This window comes from Temnothorax americanus, unplaced genomic scaffold (assembly GCF_048541705.1).
Source record: "Temnothorax americanus isolate GAGA-0224 unplaced genomic scaffold, ASM4854170v1 Scaffold33, whole genome shotgun sequence".
NCBI classification, from domain to species: domain Eukaryota; kingdom Metazoa; phylum Arthropoda; class Insecta; order Hymenoptera; family Formicidae; genus Temnothorax; species Temnothorax americanus.
This window is the reverse complement of record NW_027509475.1, coordinates 1,276,232-1,291,943: the sequence shown is the minus strand read 5'-3', so window position 1 is coordinate 1,291,943 and position 15,712 is coordinate 1,276,232. Positions and strand designations below refer to the sequence as shown.

General features: G+C 36.4%; 1 protein-coding gene across 30 annotated transcripts in view; it reads left to right on the top strand.

Annotated features, from left to right (window-relative positions):
- The window catches only part of Bent (projectin protein bent), a 98,997-nt gene that overhangs the window by 48,954 nt on the left and 34,331 nt on the right, over nucleotides 1-15,712 (top strand). For 25 of the 30 annotated variants that reach the window (XM_077413564.1, XM_077413563.1, XM_077413557.1 and 22 more), the window contains 18 exons: nucleotides 759-794; nucleotides 4,168-4,318; nucleotides 4,499-4,735; nucleotides 4,929-5,065; nucleotides 9,750-9,875; nucleotides 10,043-10,187; nucleotides 10,274-10,413; nucleotides 10,529-10,673; nucleotides 10,781-10,922; nucleotides 11,033-11,157; nucleotides 11,249-11,602; nucleotides 11,697-11,903; nucleotides 11,986-12,294; nucleotides 12,524-13,114; nucleotides 13,437-13,742; nucleotides 13,929-14,231; nucleotides 14,566-14,850; nucleotides 15,037-15,348. In XM_077413564.1, coding sequence (XP_077269690.1) covers nucleotides 759-794; nucleotides 4,168-4,318; nucleotides 4,499-4,735; nucleotides 4,929-5,065; nucleotides 9,750-9,875; nucleotides 10,043-10,187; nucleotides 10,274-10,413; nucleotides 10,529-10,673; nucleotides 10,781-10,922; nucleotides 11,033-11,157; nucleotides 11,249-11,602; nucleotides 11,697-11,903; nucleotides 11,986-12,294; nucleotides 12,524-13,114; nucleotides 13,437-13,742; nucleotides 13,929-14,231; nucleotides 14,566-14,850; nucleotides 15,037-15,348 — 4,051 coding nt within the window. The remainder of the gene's footprint in view (nucleotides 1-758; nucleotides 795-4,167; nucleotides 4,319-4,498; nucleotides 4,736-4,928; nucleotides 5,066-9,749; nucleotides 9,876-10,042; nucleotides 10,188-10,273; nucleotides 10,414-10,528; nucleotides 10,674-10,780; nucleotides 10,923-11,032; nucleotides 11,158-11,248; nucleotides 11,603-11,696; nucleotides 11,904-11,985; nucleotides 12,295-12,523; nucleotides 13,115-13,436; nucleotides 13,743-13,928; nucleotides 14,232-14,565; nucleotides 14,851-15,036; nucleotides 15,349-15,712) is intronic. The other 5 variants (XM_077413571.1, XM_077413569.1, XM_077413558.1 and 2 more) reach the window with 1 other exon arrangement.

Genomic DNA, 15,712 nt, shown 5'->3' with positions numbered 1-15,712 from the left:
AGAGTACCATACACCAGCAATCTTCCGTATTATGTATCGCTCTGTTTTTTTTCTCTCTCTCTCTGTCCTACGGATACATCCCTTTTTGAATTTTTGTATTTTTTTGCGCCCCCCCCACCCCCAAATGCTCATAATTTTTAAGCGTCGTATTTCGCTGTTCCCCCTTGTTGCCCACAAAAAGACAAAAATAGATAAGAGCCCAGCAACTAAAACGAAGACTAAAAACGTAAAAATTCGGCGAGGAAAAGTCCCCCCTCCGGTGAGAGAGGCAAAAGCAACGCCACGCGTTACCACGGGACGGCAATAATAATATTAATAATAATAATAATAATGACGATATGACGATGATGATATTAATAATAATAAAAAGAATAATTCTGCGACATGTTTTTTAACTGAGGTTTTTGAGGTTGCTGCTGCTGCTGCTGCCCGCTATACTGTAATGTAAAACACGCTAGCCGCTATTTTCTCAACCACACCGCGGTTTAATATCTCTTAATATTATATGTTCGTGAGAGCATATTGGCAAGCAATTTACTGATCAATAATCTGAGTTTTCTTTTCTCTCACATCGAAAGACGAATCATCCCCCTTTTTCCCCCATTGTATCGAGCACACTCCCCCGATATGAGTCCACTGCGTGTGGACCACCCACCTCAGAATTCGAAAATTCTAATCTCTCTCTGTCCCCCCCCTCTTCTCTGTCTCTACCTTTCTGTCTCTATCTCATCTTTTATTTTTTCACGCACCACACACAGACTAAGTCCGGCCGACCAGGCGCGCTGCAAAAAGAGGTTAGCACAATATCTCTGTTGTGCGTGTACGCATATGTATATTTTTATATTATTTTGTATTATATATACGTTTATATATACGTTATCTCGACGTTTATTTTCTTGTTTATTGCGTGCTTAAAATTTGGAAACTATTTATACAGGATATTTGTGAATAACTTCCAAAATTTGGTTAATTAATATAGAGAATTGTTTATTGATTAGCAAAAACATATGTGGGACTATTACCCATTCTGAATAAAAAGTTGCATCGGAGCTTTTACTGAAAAGTTCGGTCAAAATAAATCAGAGTGTTAACATTTCTCTTATATACGACGCAAAGATCCGCCGATTTCTTTACAATTTTGTTACGAAAAGATCGCCAAACCAGCTAATTTTATACAAAGTTTTTGGATGTTATTCTAAACCTGTATGTTCTATAAATATTTTGCAAAGAGCACTTTCTCGCGATGGTCAACGCCGGCGAAATGCGTTTGCAGACGGTGTTGCCTTTGCATTGCGTCGATTTATGTACGAACTTTGTAATTAAGAATTAAAACCACACGTATGGATCGATTCAATGTATGTAACGCCTGAAGGAAGCTCATCGCGGCCGCGTTGCGTAAATTCTGCTTATTAGTTCGAGCGGATACACCTGTACATTTTATGCGGCTGTATAGATGCAGTTTAGACGCAATTGTAATGGTGGTAAAGAGATTGGAATTAACTTAACCAATAATTCGTTATAATTCGTTGTGAATAATTTGCGGGAAAAAGTTTGTTGATGTATTTATTTCGCTTGTGTCTCGTTTTGTGTATCACGAAAAAATTATTCATGATATCTACCACCATTAAAAATTAAGTAGTTGCAGCACGACTCGAGATCAGACTTGTCGCGGTAGTGCAACTTTATTTTGGAGTTCACGGTATACTCCAGTGAGTGAAATAAAAATGTTTAAAAAGTTATTTTGCGTAAAGTCATTTTTAAAAACTTCAATTTAAATAATCATGTGTTTTTTGTCGTTAAAATAATTTATTATTTACGCGAAATTATTTATCAATTGTATACGTGGCAAGTATTTTACAAACGGTATAATAGCTTGCCAGTTTGATAGATCGACATTGGAGATGCCGGTTCTCTTCTACAATTTTGCATATCGCTGCGATAGATTTGTGACTGAGCAGTTCGCTCTTATATGTCAAAGATATTTATATATGTGTGAAATAACTTATTTATGTTAGAATTTTATGTATAGGTGTAAATATCCATCGTGCTCACACTATATGTGTCAAATAGATTCGATCGAAATATTCTCATTTTCATCGTCACGAATACGGTGTCGCTCTTTTAAAAAGAAAGACCAAGTTTGTTATTCCAATTATGTAATCGTTCTGATTTATAGATGTATGACATCGTATTTGTGCATATTGTGTAGATATCGTAACGTGTCTCTTTGTAAATAATCCTGATAACTGAATTTCCCGTTAGACGAATATTCGAACGGCAATTTAATTGACGGGGATCAGATTTTGGTTTACGGAGTAAGCAATCATTTCATCGCCAAAGCAGTGAAAAATAGTCATTCATGTCATACACATCATGTCGAATCCATGTTTCTCTTTCTCTCTTCTCCCAACTTTCTGTATAATATCTTCTGTTAATTTTCTTAATGTATTTTCGTATTTCTAACATCGACGGCTTACGAGCACAGGCCAAGAAATATCGCTAACGATGCCTTATCGTAGATCATCATGATTAAAATATAATTAGATTGCACTAGCGAGGATAATAGCAATTAAATATGAAAAATAATATAACTTACAATTAGTGATATGATGCAGTGTTGCAATATTAATTCTAATATTGTAATTTTTTAATAAGAGAAATTTTAAGAGTAATTGTTTAATAATTACAAAAAAAGTAATTTTTTCAATTTCAATTTGTACGTTCTTTTTGTTCTGCAAAGTTATCCCTCTCTGTGCATCTTAATCCCGTCTGAAAGTCTCTTGACCGACGACGATTTCAAATAATAATTAACTATTATGTCACACGGCTTTAAATTCTCATATCCCACGCGTAACTCGTGACTCGCACTTTCGTACTTTGCGATTCACACCATCGTGGCAGATGCGTTTTGTCACGATTTCACACACTGAATGTGCATCGACGCACGATTATCACATTTTCATCATCGTAAGAATACGAATTTCACCATCGAACGAGCATTTCTCATTTGTTTCTAAAGTTGAAAGCAGGAATGATGTAAGAACTATAATAAATCGACTTTGGTACTATTTATATTTTTTATTATGACCGCATACAAATTTTGAAGAAATATTAAAATTATACTTTCCTGCTTTCTTCAACCTCATATTCATCTGATTAATATGTTTCCTTTCTATTTCCTTTGTCCGACTATGCGTACTCAATGGATTCTTACACATTTAGTAAATTATTATTTATCATTTAATTATATTATTTGAGATATTTTCTTTGTACGTAAACGAAAAGAAATGTGCGGAAATGGAAGGCAAGTAAATTGATATTGTCTAACATTTCTGAAATAATTTGTTTAAAAAAATATAAATGCGATATATGAGATTAATACTTACAATTAGTCGCTAAATCTCAGAATTGAGTAAGAAAAACCCTTGAAAACGCAGTGGCTACACGCGATTGGAGAAATTGCCACGGATGTCGGAAAGTCATCATGTGAAATTATCCATACTTATCGATCCCATCTTGCTAATCAATGTATTCTAAGAAATGGACGAGTTTTTAGCACTGTCACTAATACTATTAAAACTCACTCGATTTGGTGACTAACACATAGTAACTAACGATTGAAACGTAATGCTGATTAATAATGTGAAATAACTTAATTGTAAATAACATTAACTCACAATAATTAAACGTAAATAAACGTAAGTAATAATTAAAATGTTAAAAAATATGCGAAATCGCATGAGCGCTGTAGATTTTTCAAGCAATAACGACGACTTCCTTTTTTTAAAATACTTTTTTAATAACTTTTTTTTGCAAGGGAATAATTTAAGAAATAATAAAATTAGCTTTTATCACAAAATAGTAATTACGATGAAAAGAAGCGCTTGTAGAAAACAATTACTCATAAATGTTCGTCTAACTGTTGTTTTTTATGTGATAATTTTATAGGTATGTATTGTTTATTAACTACAATAGATCGTAATTTGCGTTTCTTTGATCCTTTTGATGTACCGTGGATACAAAATCAAAATTTAATCTTGCATCGACGGAAGTCGTCGCGCGCCGTGCTTCAAATTTTCTCGCTTTATTTAAAAGCTTTTCAATGTCTTATGTAAAACACGACGATGCGCGTGTAAATTCGCTGACGTTCTCATTTGAATGGCGCAGCGTCGTCGTCCGAGCACAGCGGACATCAGAAGACCCAGCGTGGCGGACCTCGAGAATAGGATCAATTTACCTAGCACACCTCTGCGAGATGTTGGACCAGGCGGACCACCCCAGATCGTCGATGTCGAGGAATCGTACTCCGCCGTCGAAGGTAATGGATTTTGTTTTTAATTAAGGGTTAATAAGAAAGGGTTATTAACCCTTAGGAAATAATTTCCCCAAAATCGACATAATTGCAGCAATAATGATAATGTTTTACATTGTAAAAATGTTTTTTTTTGTATTATACTATTATTATAAGAATGTTGATTCTATTGGTATTTTTTCGCAGACTCGACGGCGTATCTCACCGTCGCGGTGGAGGGCACGCCCGCGCCAACCTTCAAATTCTACAAGGGCATCACCGAGATCATCGAGGGTGGCCGCTTCAAGTTCCTCACGGACTCGGAGACCAACACGATCACCCTCTGCATGAGGAAGACGAAGCCCAACGACGAGGGCACTTACAAGATCGTCGTGAGCAACATCCATGGCGAGGATTCCGCCGAGATGCAGCTCTATATTTCGGGTGAGTCGAGTTAATCGTGCAAAACCCGAATTTTTCATTCAATTTACATACATCTAAAAAATTTGGACACTATATCACCATTTAATTTAATATTTAATATATTTTAGTATTTGTGTGTGTGTGAAATATTAATAATGGCATAAAATTTGCTTTGTCATTTGAAATTTTGATTTGTGGAATGAATTTATGACAGACGCCAGTGGTATGGACTTCCGCGCAATGTTGAAAAAGAGGAAATACCAGAAATGGAAGCGAGACGAGGCCGAGCAAGAAAAGGTAGACTTGAAGGAAGTCGAGAAGCCCATGCCGGCGTTGAAGAAAGTGGAAAAGGTACGTGTCCTCATTTCTACACACATACACATACAACGCAAATGATGTAAACTGTGCAGAAAAATCAATATTATTAAGTTAAATTTGTAATCAACGTAGAGCTAAACTAGAATTTATATGTATAGGTATATCGTTCAACGTATGTCGATATCTTCAACTTTGAAACAGGTTTAATTCGAATAAAATTATTTCGCATAATACTTTTAAACAAAGTTGGTTACGCATCACCTTTATAATCGCCATCAATATAATGCACATAACGGTGGTGTGCGAATGTGATTTCAGCATGTCATTAACAGCCTGATAATGTCTTCGTGAATGTGAAAACAGGTGACACACACATCGATGTTAGATATTCAATATAAATCTAACACCGCCTGTTGGACTCTGTACTCAATCTATTCTATAAATTCACGTTTTAATTCGAAAGTCTCTTTTCCTTTTTATTTCTATTTGACAATTAAGTATCACTAAGATACTTAATTTAATTAGAAAGAAAATAAGGAACATAAAAGGAGAAGCAACAGACTTTCTTCATTTCTTGTTTAAATAAACATTACAGAACATATTCTAGACAGATAATTAATTAAATAAATACATCAAACAATTCTTTTCATTTAGCATAGTTAACGGCAACTTAATAGAGATATAATTTTTGAAGATGGCACATTTTCAAGATCTCAGAAAGAATTTTCTGCCTGTTCCTTTCTCTCTGTCTCTCTTTCTCTTCTTCTTTTCTTTGTCTACCTCTGTCTCCTAGTCGCTACGAAGCGAACTGCAAGTGTCGAGTTGGTTCCAAGACGGCGAGGAAATAGTCATCTTGGCATCGGGTGTGGAGATCTTTCGAATTTCCCTCGTCAGGAAGGGTGAAACTAACTGGAGCTGGCTCAAGGTCTTTTTCCACGAGCGATCACACATAATAAACCCCAGCAGTGATATGACAGCATGACGATTACGAAACATTACGTTTAAAACACTGACAAGACAGACTTAGAGAATCTATTGTTAGCCTTTATTTCTTTAAATATTAACAGATTAAAGTAGTAATAAAAATATAACGAAAATGAATAATTTTACAACGATAATTAGAAAGTAAGAGAAAAATTGCAGAATGATCTCTTTGATTATTATCAAAACACTTGAAACTCTACTCTCGTATCTAAATTTTGACTACGCCATACAAGTTCTCTACTTCCTCCTTTGCCTCCACTTTGTCGCGCGAGCGACGTAACTTTCTCTTCTCATTTTTAACGTATGCACTTTTATGTATGGTTTAGAGTTAATGCTGCACTTCGAATTACACCTATCCCTCTTTGCCTCTTTGCTAGAGATCGGCACATCTCACTTTGGTGCTGAGAATTGATAAAGAACTCAAGAGAGAGATTGTGTGATATGTGTACTTCTTTATAAAATGTATGAAAATTATTTTATTACATGAAAGCTAGTTGTATATTTTCACATTTATCACACATTTCTCTATTAATAAGCAAGCACGATAATTAACGTGACTGAAAAGCCTGAAAGTTGCTGATAGAAGATAGAATGTAAAGTGTCGATAAAACGTGTGACGAAAATTGGCATTTTTGCATGTGACACTCTTCACATTAGGAGGAAAGCATTATCTCTAAACGTGTAGAAGTATCATAGGAAAAGGACTCTGATATAATCAATTTCATAGCTCTAAAAATAAAAGATATTCAACAATTAAATACAAAATACATATAAAATAGAGCGCTGTGAAATCGGGAAAAATAAATTAATCCATTATTCTCTTATAATATTTATTTAAATATTTATTTAAATATCAGAGTTCTTTGATCGGTATTTTGGCTAATTGTATAAGAGTGGCATTAACCATGATGTGTGTGTGCTGGGCATGCAGGACATCTTCGACATTCAGCGCAGGCCAAGTTTGCAGGAGCTAATCGTCGACTGGCCAAAACTAGCGGCGCACGCCAAGGAGAAGGTTCGCGAAAAAAAAAGTCTTAAAGCAATGACATCCTTATGCATTAGATTCCAAAAAGCCACGAAACAGAGAGCAGAATCGCCCCGCAAGGCTTCCACTTCCTGCGCGGTATTCTGGTTAATTAATCTTGGATATCACAGCGCGTGATTATTTTGACATTGCGTTAAAAAAAATTGTCCAATTGTACAAAAAGTTGTACGAACTAGGGAAGATGAGACTTTTTACGTTTCGATATTTCGTCATTTATATAATTTGCCAGAATACCCACGTGTTCTTTGGATTTTCTAAACTTGACCCTTTGAGCGAGATGAGACGTAGAAATTGTGTTGTTGTAACACAACAAAGAGATCGGCTCTGCGCGATGTAGGCGTTGTAAAAGTAACTGTGATTGATCTCTTTGTTTTATTGCGGCAGATGTTACATCAATCCGACTGAGAATGTAAACCGAAATGAATCGAAAGCCAGTCAGTTATTCGCAAGAATTTTATATTTACATCTGTTCCGATCAAATTTTGAAAAATATGAAATAAAATTATATTAAAATTCGTAATTTTCGCGAAAATTAGTTTAAAATTCTTGCGATTATTTACGATTGAGAGATCCCTTTGGCCTGCGCTTTTATAAATAATCTCTAAAAAAATTTGGAAAACTATGAAATAGAGGCGCGAATATAAATTTGTTGATATTATTCATATACTCTTACGCAGATTAAATAAAAATTAACAAACTGAATCATCCATGCTTCTCGCGCTTGGCTTGATTAAAAATGAATTTTACTGTCACACATGCTTATCATCACGCATGCACACGCTTTCATGAATGTTTTCGAACTAAAACACATAACAATGTAGAATTGTAGATCATTAGTCGAATGGACAGGTCTCATTATTTAAACAAATTATACGAATAATTTAAATAACATTTCCTTATTTTCGCACTTCGCTCTGTTGAGTTATGTGACTCACTTATCTAAAAAGCAGCAGAACTGTCAATAAAAGTAGCAGACAATACTAAAAATAATAATATTCGCGATATTCGAATAATTTAATATTTGTGATATTAATTATAAATTATATTTAGTAATATTTAACGTAGCACTTTTTACAGTATTTTGTAACAGCTTAACATAACTTAATAATTATTATAATTTCTTAAAGATTGTAATCACAATTAATCATGCATAACTCATAATGACGAGTAGCGATGATTATTAAGAAAAATCCGAAATAACGAAACTTATGAGATCAAACATAGGGCTAGCAATGACAAGTAAATTCGAAGTTAAAAGCTCATCGTAGCTCTCTCCGTTGAAAACGATCAGCGAGCAAAATCGACACGACGTGTTCTGAGAAGATGCTGTGATCGTGGATCTGCCTTTTCTTGTTTCTAGAATAGTGGATCGCGTAGGCCGTCTCTGGCCGAATTAATACCCGACTGGCCAATCCTGCATCACTTCACCAAGACGGAGGTTGGAACGATTCTCACGTGAATCGAACTCCCTATCAATAATTTCACGTGATACTGACTGTCTGTGTGCCTATCGCTGTTGCCTCGACAGTCTCTCCGAAAACTCGATGATCTATCTATTTTCTTTCTCTTCGCTCGAGAACTCGCTCTTTCTCAGAATTAATTGTCTAGCCCCAAAAATTCTACTGCTGTTTCTTTCGCCTTCGATTAATGAATTCTATTTTATTTAATTATTTAAGATCAAAGTTACGTAGCTTCTGTTGCATCTTCTGCCTCGATCTATAACTTCACTTTCTCTAATTCTTCTTTTATATTTTCCGAGAGAGAATATTCTATTTAATTTTAAAATTTGCTCGCAGGGATTCTAATCTGTGACAAGTTTTATTCGTAAAAAAAATGCTAACAATTAGAAAAAAGAATTACTTTCTCTCTTTTTAGAGAGTAATTAAATTAGTATTTAATAAATAAAATTACAAGTTCAATATATTTAATATTTTATTAAAATATTTCTTGGATTTTGCTCAAAACAATTAAAATAAGTTAATAAGCTGGAACGTCAAGTACAACATATTTTAATATATTTATTGTAATTTGCAAAAATATTAAACAATATTTATACAACAAACTTATTTTTATATATTTTGGGTTTATTAAATATTCATTTTTAATTAGAATTAAGTCGATTAAAACGCCAGACCAAATATTCACAGTTGGATTCCCTGACATCAAATAATATCTTCCTCATCGGTGTCAGCTCTTGAAAGCAATGCCTTCTCCAGCAACTATCTTCTCGCGCTCTTTGCTCGAGCAATGGCGAATACTTTTTTTATTTTTTTCCGAGGAAGCCCACATACTCTTCTTTTCCTCAAACCCGTTTAACACTAGATTTTAACAGTAATAAGCATGACGCGAGTCACGGGCTTGAAAACAAGCTTGTCCAGCTCCGTCGACGAACGATCGACTAAACTTTTTGCAAATTTTTTTTGTTCTCTAGAATCTCTTTTTTTTTAGAATTTCTTCTAGAGACTTCATCTTCGTTTCTTTTTTTCGTCGTCCTCGCCCTCCGTTCCTCTGTTCGTACGGAGAGGCAGCGACGTCATTTTTTTCGAGTTTTTTCCGCCGATTTTTTCTTTACTACTTTTTATAGCCTGGCAAAGCGATCGCTGTCGATGTTGAACAATACTACTGTTGGATTTCTCAGTCGAATCTCCGAATATGATTCACGGTTGATCGGTGATCTCTCTTTCGCAGAAACAAGAAAGTTTCCTGAAGCCACTGGTGGACCAGTACGCCAAGGAAGGCAAAGACAAGAAGGTCGTCTTCGAAGCGAACTTTTCGAAACCGAACGCCAAGCCGAAATGGTTCTTCCGAAAAGACGTAAGTGTCCTTTCAGATAATAATCGCTACTTAATTATATATTTATATTTTTGCGAACTAATTAAGACTTTTTAATAACACATTCTTTTTAACTTATTATTTTACAATCAGAAAGACAAAGTTAAAGATCGAAACAATTGACGTTAAATTATTTGCTTTTTATGCAGGAATTATTCCCATCGGCGAAATACAAATTCAAAAACGAGGAAGACTGTTATCAACTCATCATCACTGGACCCAAAGTCGAGGACACTGGAAAATATACGATCGAAATTTCCGGCGTATCCAGCACAGGTTTCCTGAATGTCGACGGTAACATATTTTCGATAAATCTTCTTTCTGAGAATCAAATTTTTGTATCAAATAAAATTTACATTTTGAAATTTCTTAACTTTCAGAGCCCGATCCAACGTATACCTTCCTGAAGCCGTTATCGAAGAAGACCAGCGGTTTTACGAAGCACGAAGCTTATATGGAATGTACAGTCAGCTCTAACATGGCGCAAGTTTCTTGGTACAAAGGCAAAACGAAACTCGAGGTAATTTATTACGGCGAAAATTTGGATAAATATTTTGATAGATATTTGAATGGATATTCGGTCAATATTTAGAACGTTTCAAATATATTAAAGAAATCTCATCGTTGTTCTCTAGGACGGAGACCAGTACAGTATTTCTAAAGACATATCCGGCGTGTGTCGGCTGGCGATCAGGAGCGCAACTTTAGAAGACAGTGGCGAATATACTTGCAAGATAACCAAGCAGACGGACAAGACAGACACTATCCTCACTATAGTTGGTGGGCATTATTTTTATAAATTGCAACAATTCAATTTAATTGCGATTCTTCATAATACTTGTCTAAAATTTGAAATTTTTACAAAACTTAATGATGCTTCTTTTTAGAATACCCTTACAAGTTCGTCAAAGTGCTGAAACATCAGCAGTTGGTAGAAAAGGAAACCTTGACTTTAATTTGCGAATTGGATGATGCCGCGGGTGAAGTTCAATGGTTCAAAGGCGACCAAGCAATCACGCCTGACAAAAGGTACATTTTAGTAGACAGAATTATTCTTTTAAATTAAATAAATAATTAATTTTTTACGTTAGTTATTTTTAATTTTAAGAACATTTTATTATAAATGATTTGTGCGCTAGGGTGCAAATTAAGGAAGAAGGCAGAAAACGAAAACTCACCATTAAAGACTGTAAAGTCACCGACGCCGGGCTCTATTCTTGCGTGAGCAACGCGGATAAGACCGAAGCTGAAATCGTGATACAGTGTAAGTATAACAGTTTTTTCTTTCTCTAATTTAACTTTGATTACTCTTAAGAAAAAGATCGCACATGATTGTATTTTCTTGTAAATTATAGATGCCAATCGCTTCAACAAGAAGCTGAAGGATACCGTCGCGGTGGAGAGAGAGAAGCTGGTGCTGGATGTCGAGCTTCAGGATCAGACCGCGCCGGCTGTATTCTACTTCAACGGCGAGAAGATCGAGCCCAATGAGAGAGTGGAGATTAAGAATCTGGGCGGCGGCAAGCACCAATTGGTGTTCAACAAGTTGGAAATGACGGACGATGGCGAGATCATGTGCGAGAGCGGTCAGCTGACGAGTAGCTGCAAGCTCACCGTAAAGAACGGCGAGAGCAAACCCATCGTCGACTTCCCCGACAAGGTCGAGGGACCCTGCAGCGCGCCGCTGGTCTTTGTTGTGCCTTTCAAAGGTAACAACTCATATCTTACACACGATGTAATAAAATTTAATAGCCATGATGCAAAAATGTTGAATTGGAAAACTTATGTTTGCGATCTCCACAGTCGATGGCACCAAGCAGAGTCAAGTGGAAGCGAAGCTGATGAAGGACGGCAAACCGCTACCTCTCAAAGAGGTCGAGATCATCGTTGGCGAGGATAAAGTCACGTATAAGATCAAGAAACCCCAGCGCGAGTCGTCTGGTATCTACCAGATCAAGATCGGTAATAATCAGGGCGAGGAAGTGAAGGATGTCAATATCGTCATGCAAGGTTTGTATTTTTGTAAAACTGGCTTCTCTCATCAAATCTTACATCTTATTATTTCTTCTTATCTATAAATTATTCTTTTTAGATGTCCCATCTGCACCGTACGATGTCGATGTCAACGAGATATTCCAGAATTCCTGCGTCGTGTCCTTCAAGCCATCGAAGGATGACGGCGGCTCACCTATCACGAAGTACGTCATCGAGCGCCTCGATCTTAGCTTAAAGTCCCAATGGGACAGTGTCGGTGAAGTCATGTCGGGCGAGAAATGCGTCTACAAGGTCGAAGATCTAGTTGCGAAAAAGGAGTATAAGTTCCGCATACGAGCCGTGAATAAACTCGGCTCCAGCGAGCCGGCAATGTTCGGCAAGCCCGTTTTGGCCAAGGATCCATGGGGTAAATTTTATCGAATTAATTAAATTTATTAAAATTTATTGAAATTAATATTATCTTCTCTCCACGATAAAATCCTTCCTCTCTTCTTAAACATACATATTAACAAGATGATTCAGATGCGAATTAAATGTTAAATTTCACTATTTCTAGTGTTGATTTCGTGATTTGTAAATATGCCAGCAAAATATAGAGTGAAAGAGACAAACGAAGATATTCTTGCGTTTTTCAGACGAACCAGGTAAACCCACGAACGTCGACGTAACTGATTGGGACAAGGATCACGCCGATCTGACATGGACGAAACCCGAGAACGATGGCGGTGCACCGATCACCGGCTATGTAATCGAATACAAGGAGAAGTTCGGCAAGGAATGGGTGACGGGCAAGGAGATCGAGGGCGATGTGACTCAGGCGACCATCGACGGCCTCAAGGAAGGCACGCAGTACGAGTTCAGGATACGAGCGGTGAACAAGGCAGGTCCTGGCGAGCCGTCTGACGCCACTAAGCCGATTATCGCCAAGTGCCGATTCGTTAAGCCGTACATCGTCGGTGACGGTCTCACGAATCTGGTCGTCAAGAAGGGCCAAGTCATCAAGTACGACATCAAGTACGCCGGCGAGCCAGAACCGGAGGTGCATTGGTTCCTGGGCCAGAAGGAGATAATTCAGGACGCGGCCGAGAGAATCACGATCGACAAATACGAGAGAAATACCGTGTTGACGGTCAGGAAGACCGCCAGACCCGATTCCGGAAAATATAAATTAGTGTTGACGAACAGTTCCGGTACTTGCGAGAGCGCCGCCGACGTCGTCGTTCTTGGTGAGCTCATCGATCATATCTTATTAATATCTCGCAAAACTTTTTCGAATTAAACATTTTTCTTGAAATCAAAATAAATTTTAACATTAAAATTATTAATCTTACGTAAAAATTTACAATAAACAACATATATCTTAACGAATGTTTAAATTGCGAGATTAAGTATTTTTGTTAATTAAAGGAAATTTGATACTTGAAGTTGAAGCAATTAATTTAAATTTATTTGCGAAGAAATATTAATTTTATTATAATTTGATTTTTTAATTGCAGAACATTAATCGAAATTTGTGTTTCATCGTGTAAACTCATTATCTTTTTATAGACAAGCCGTCGATTCCGGTGGGACCTCTGAAAGTGGAGGAAGTCCGCTCCGATCACGTTCAAGTTAAATGGGACACGCCGGAGGATAACGGCGGTACCGATATCACAGGCTACGTATTGGAAAAGATGGATCTGGATACTGGACGATGGATTCCAGCCGGAGAAACTGGTCCTAAAGAGAGGACTTTTACGTTCCCTGGTTTAACACCCAAGAAGAAATATAAGTTCCGTGTCAAGGCAGTTAATAAGGAGGGTGAGTCTGAGCCGTTGGAGGTCGAGGAAGCCATCCTCGCGAAGAATCCTTACGGTAAGAATATATCTGACATTTCTAATAATTTTAGTACTGTTTCTGAATAAAAATAGATGATGAATAAAATTATTTTGTAAAGAGAAATTAATAATAAAATTGGACAACTAAATATCCTTAATTTAATTAGATATTGTTAACGAAGTAACGTATTTTTGAGTAAATTTCATGTAATATTTTCGGCAGATGAGCCTGGTAAGCCTGGCAAGCCGCAAATCTTTGACTATGACAACGTCAGTGTGTCTTTGAAATGGGAGAAACCGAAGAGCGACGGTGGTAGGCCGATTACTCACTACACTGTCGAAATTAAGGACAAATTCGCCGTCGACTGGGTCGAGGTAATGAAGACCACCGATTCGACACCCGAGGCTAAAGTTGAAGGCCTGAAGGAGAAGATGGTGTACCAATTCCGCGTTCGCGCTCACAATAAGGCCGGTCCTGGCGAGCCCAGCGATCCCACAGACAACCATCTCTGCAAGCACAAAAACCGTAAGTTAAAGTCTTTATGGTTCAGTCACGTAAAATCGAGTTTTATAATTATCAAAAAAATTTGTTCACATCAGTATTATTATACTTATAAAAATTATTACAAACTTGCCATTATTACAAACATGATATCACGAATTGTCAAACTTGCTGTAGATTTACTTCAAAAAATTAAAATACGACGCATATATAAAAGTATTTTATATTTTTAAAATTAAATTACTGACTTTTTTTTTAATTTGATATTTATGACATTTATTGTAGATTTATAATTATATATGATATATTTATAAGAGATTTATGGATGACAATTTCTCAAAATTGGGAAAATTTTCAGTGAGACCGAGAATCGACCGAACCAATTTCAAATCAGTCATCATCAAAGCTGGTCGCACCCACAAATGGTCTGTGGATGTATCTGGTGAGCCTCCGCCGGAAACCAAATGGATCTGGAGGGACAACATTCCATTGACCACCACCGAGCGCATCAAGATCGATAACGTCGAGTATCACACGGACTTCACGATCGTGAATGCGATGCGCAAGGATACCGGAAAGTACACGCTGATTGCTGAAAACGCTAACGGCAAAGACGAAGAGACCGTCGAACTTACCGTGCTCGGTGAGTCTAAATTTTCAAAGTTTATTTTTTTTCGACTTGTATAAGAATAATAATTTAATAACTCGCCGATTAATTCAATATTTTATTTAACATTTTATTTTTATATATCAGTTGCATAAACTGATTTTTAAGTAGAAAAGAGGCTTTAATAGAAAAGAATCTACATAGCAAAATTTCTTCTCGCAGGAAAACCGAACGCTCCTAAAGGTCCTTTGGTAGTCAGCGACGTCACCAATACCTCGGCCAAGGTGAAATGGGAGAAGCCGGATGACGATGGTGGTGTACCGATCAAAGAGTACGAAATTGAGAAGATGGACACGAAGACTGGTAAATGGGTCAGAGTCGGTAAAGTGCCTGGAAACTCACCGAACACGGAATTTGAAGTCACTGGCTTGAATCCTGGAAGTGAATACAAATTCCGCGTGACAGCTGTTAATGACGAGGGTGATTCGGAGCCTCTGGAGAGCGAACGCGGCGTTGTTGCCAAGAATCCATATGGTATATCAATATATTTTCCTCATTAAATAATATATCTGGTATTTTTATCAGAATAATTTAATAAATATGTGTTTAAATTATTTATTTTCCTTGATTGATATGTAGTAAATTTTTTTTAATTAAGATGTCAAACCAATAGGTTTTAATTCTTGTGCAATTGCCTCTGAAAAAATTTTAATTTAAAGTTTAATTGAGAGAGAGAGATAAAATAGAAAATATTAAATATAAAGAAATTGCAATGTGCTTGACAAAATCATTTATTTTTAATATTATAATGTTAAATTTATTTTAATCTAGATTTTAAATCTCAAAGCAGACAATCATAATATTATAGTGCTAAATATATAAAGTATAGATGTGGATT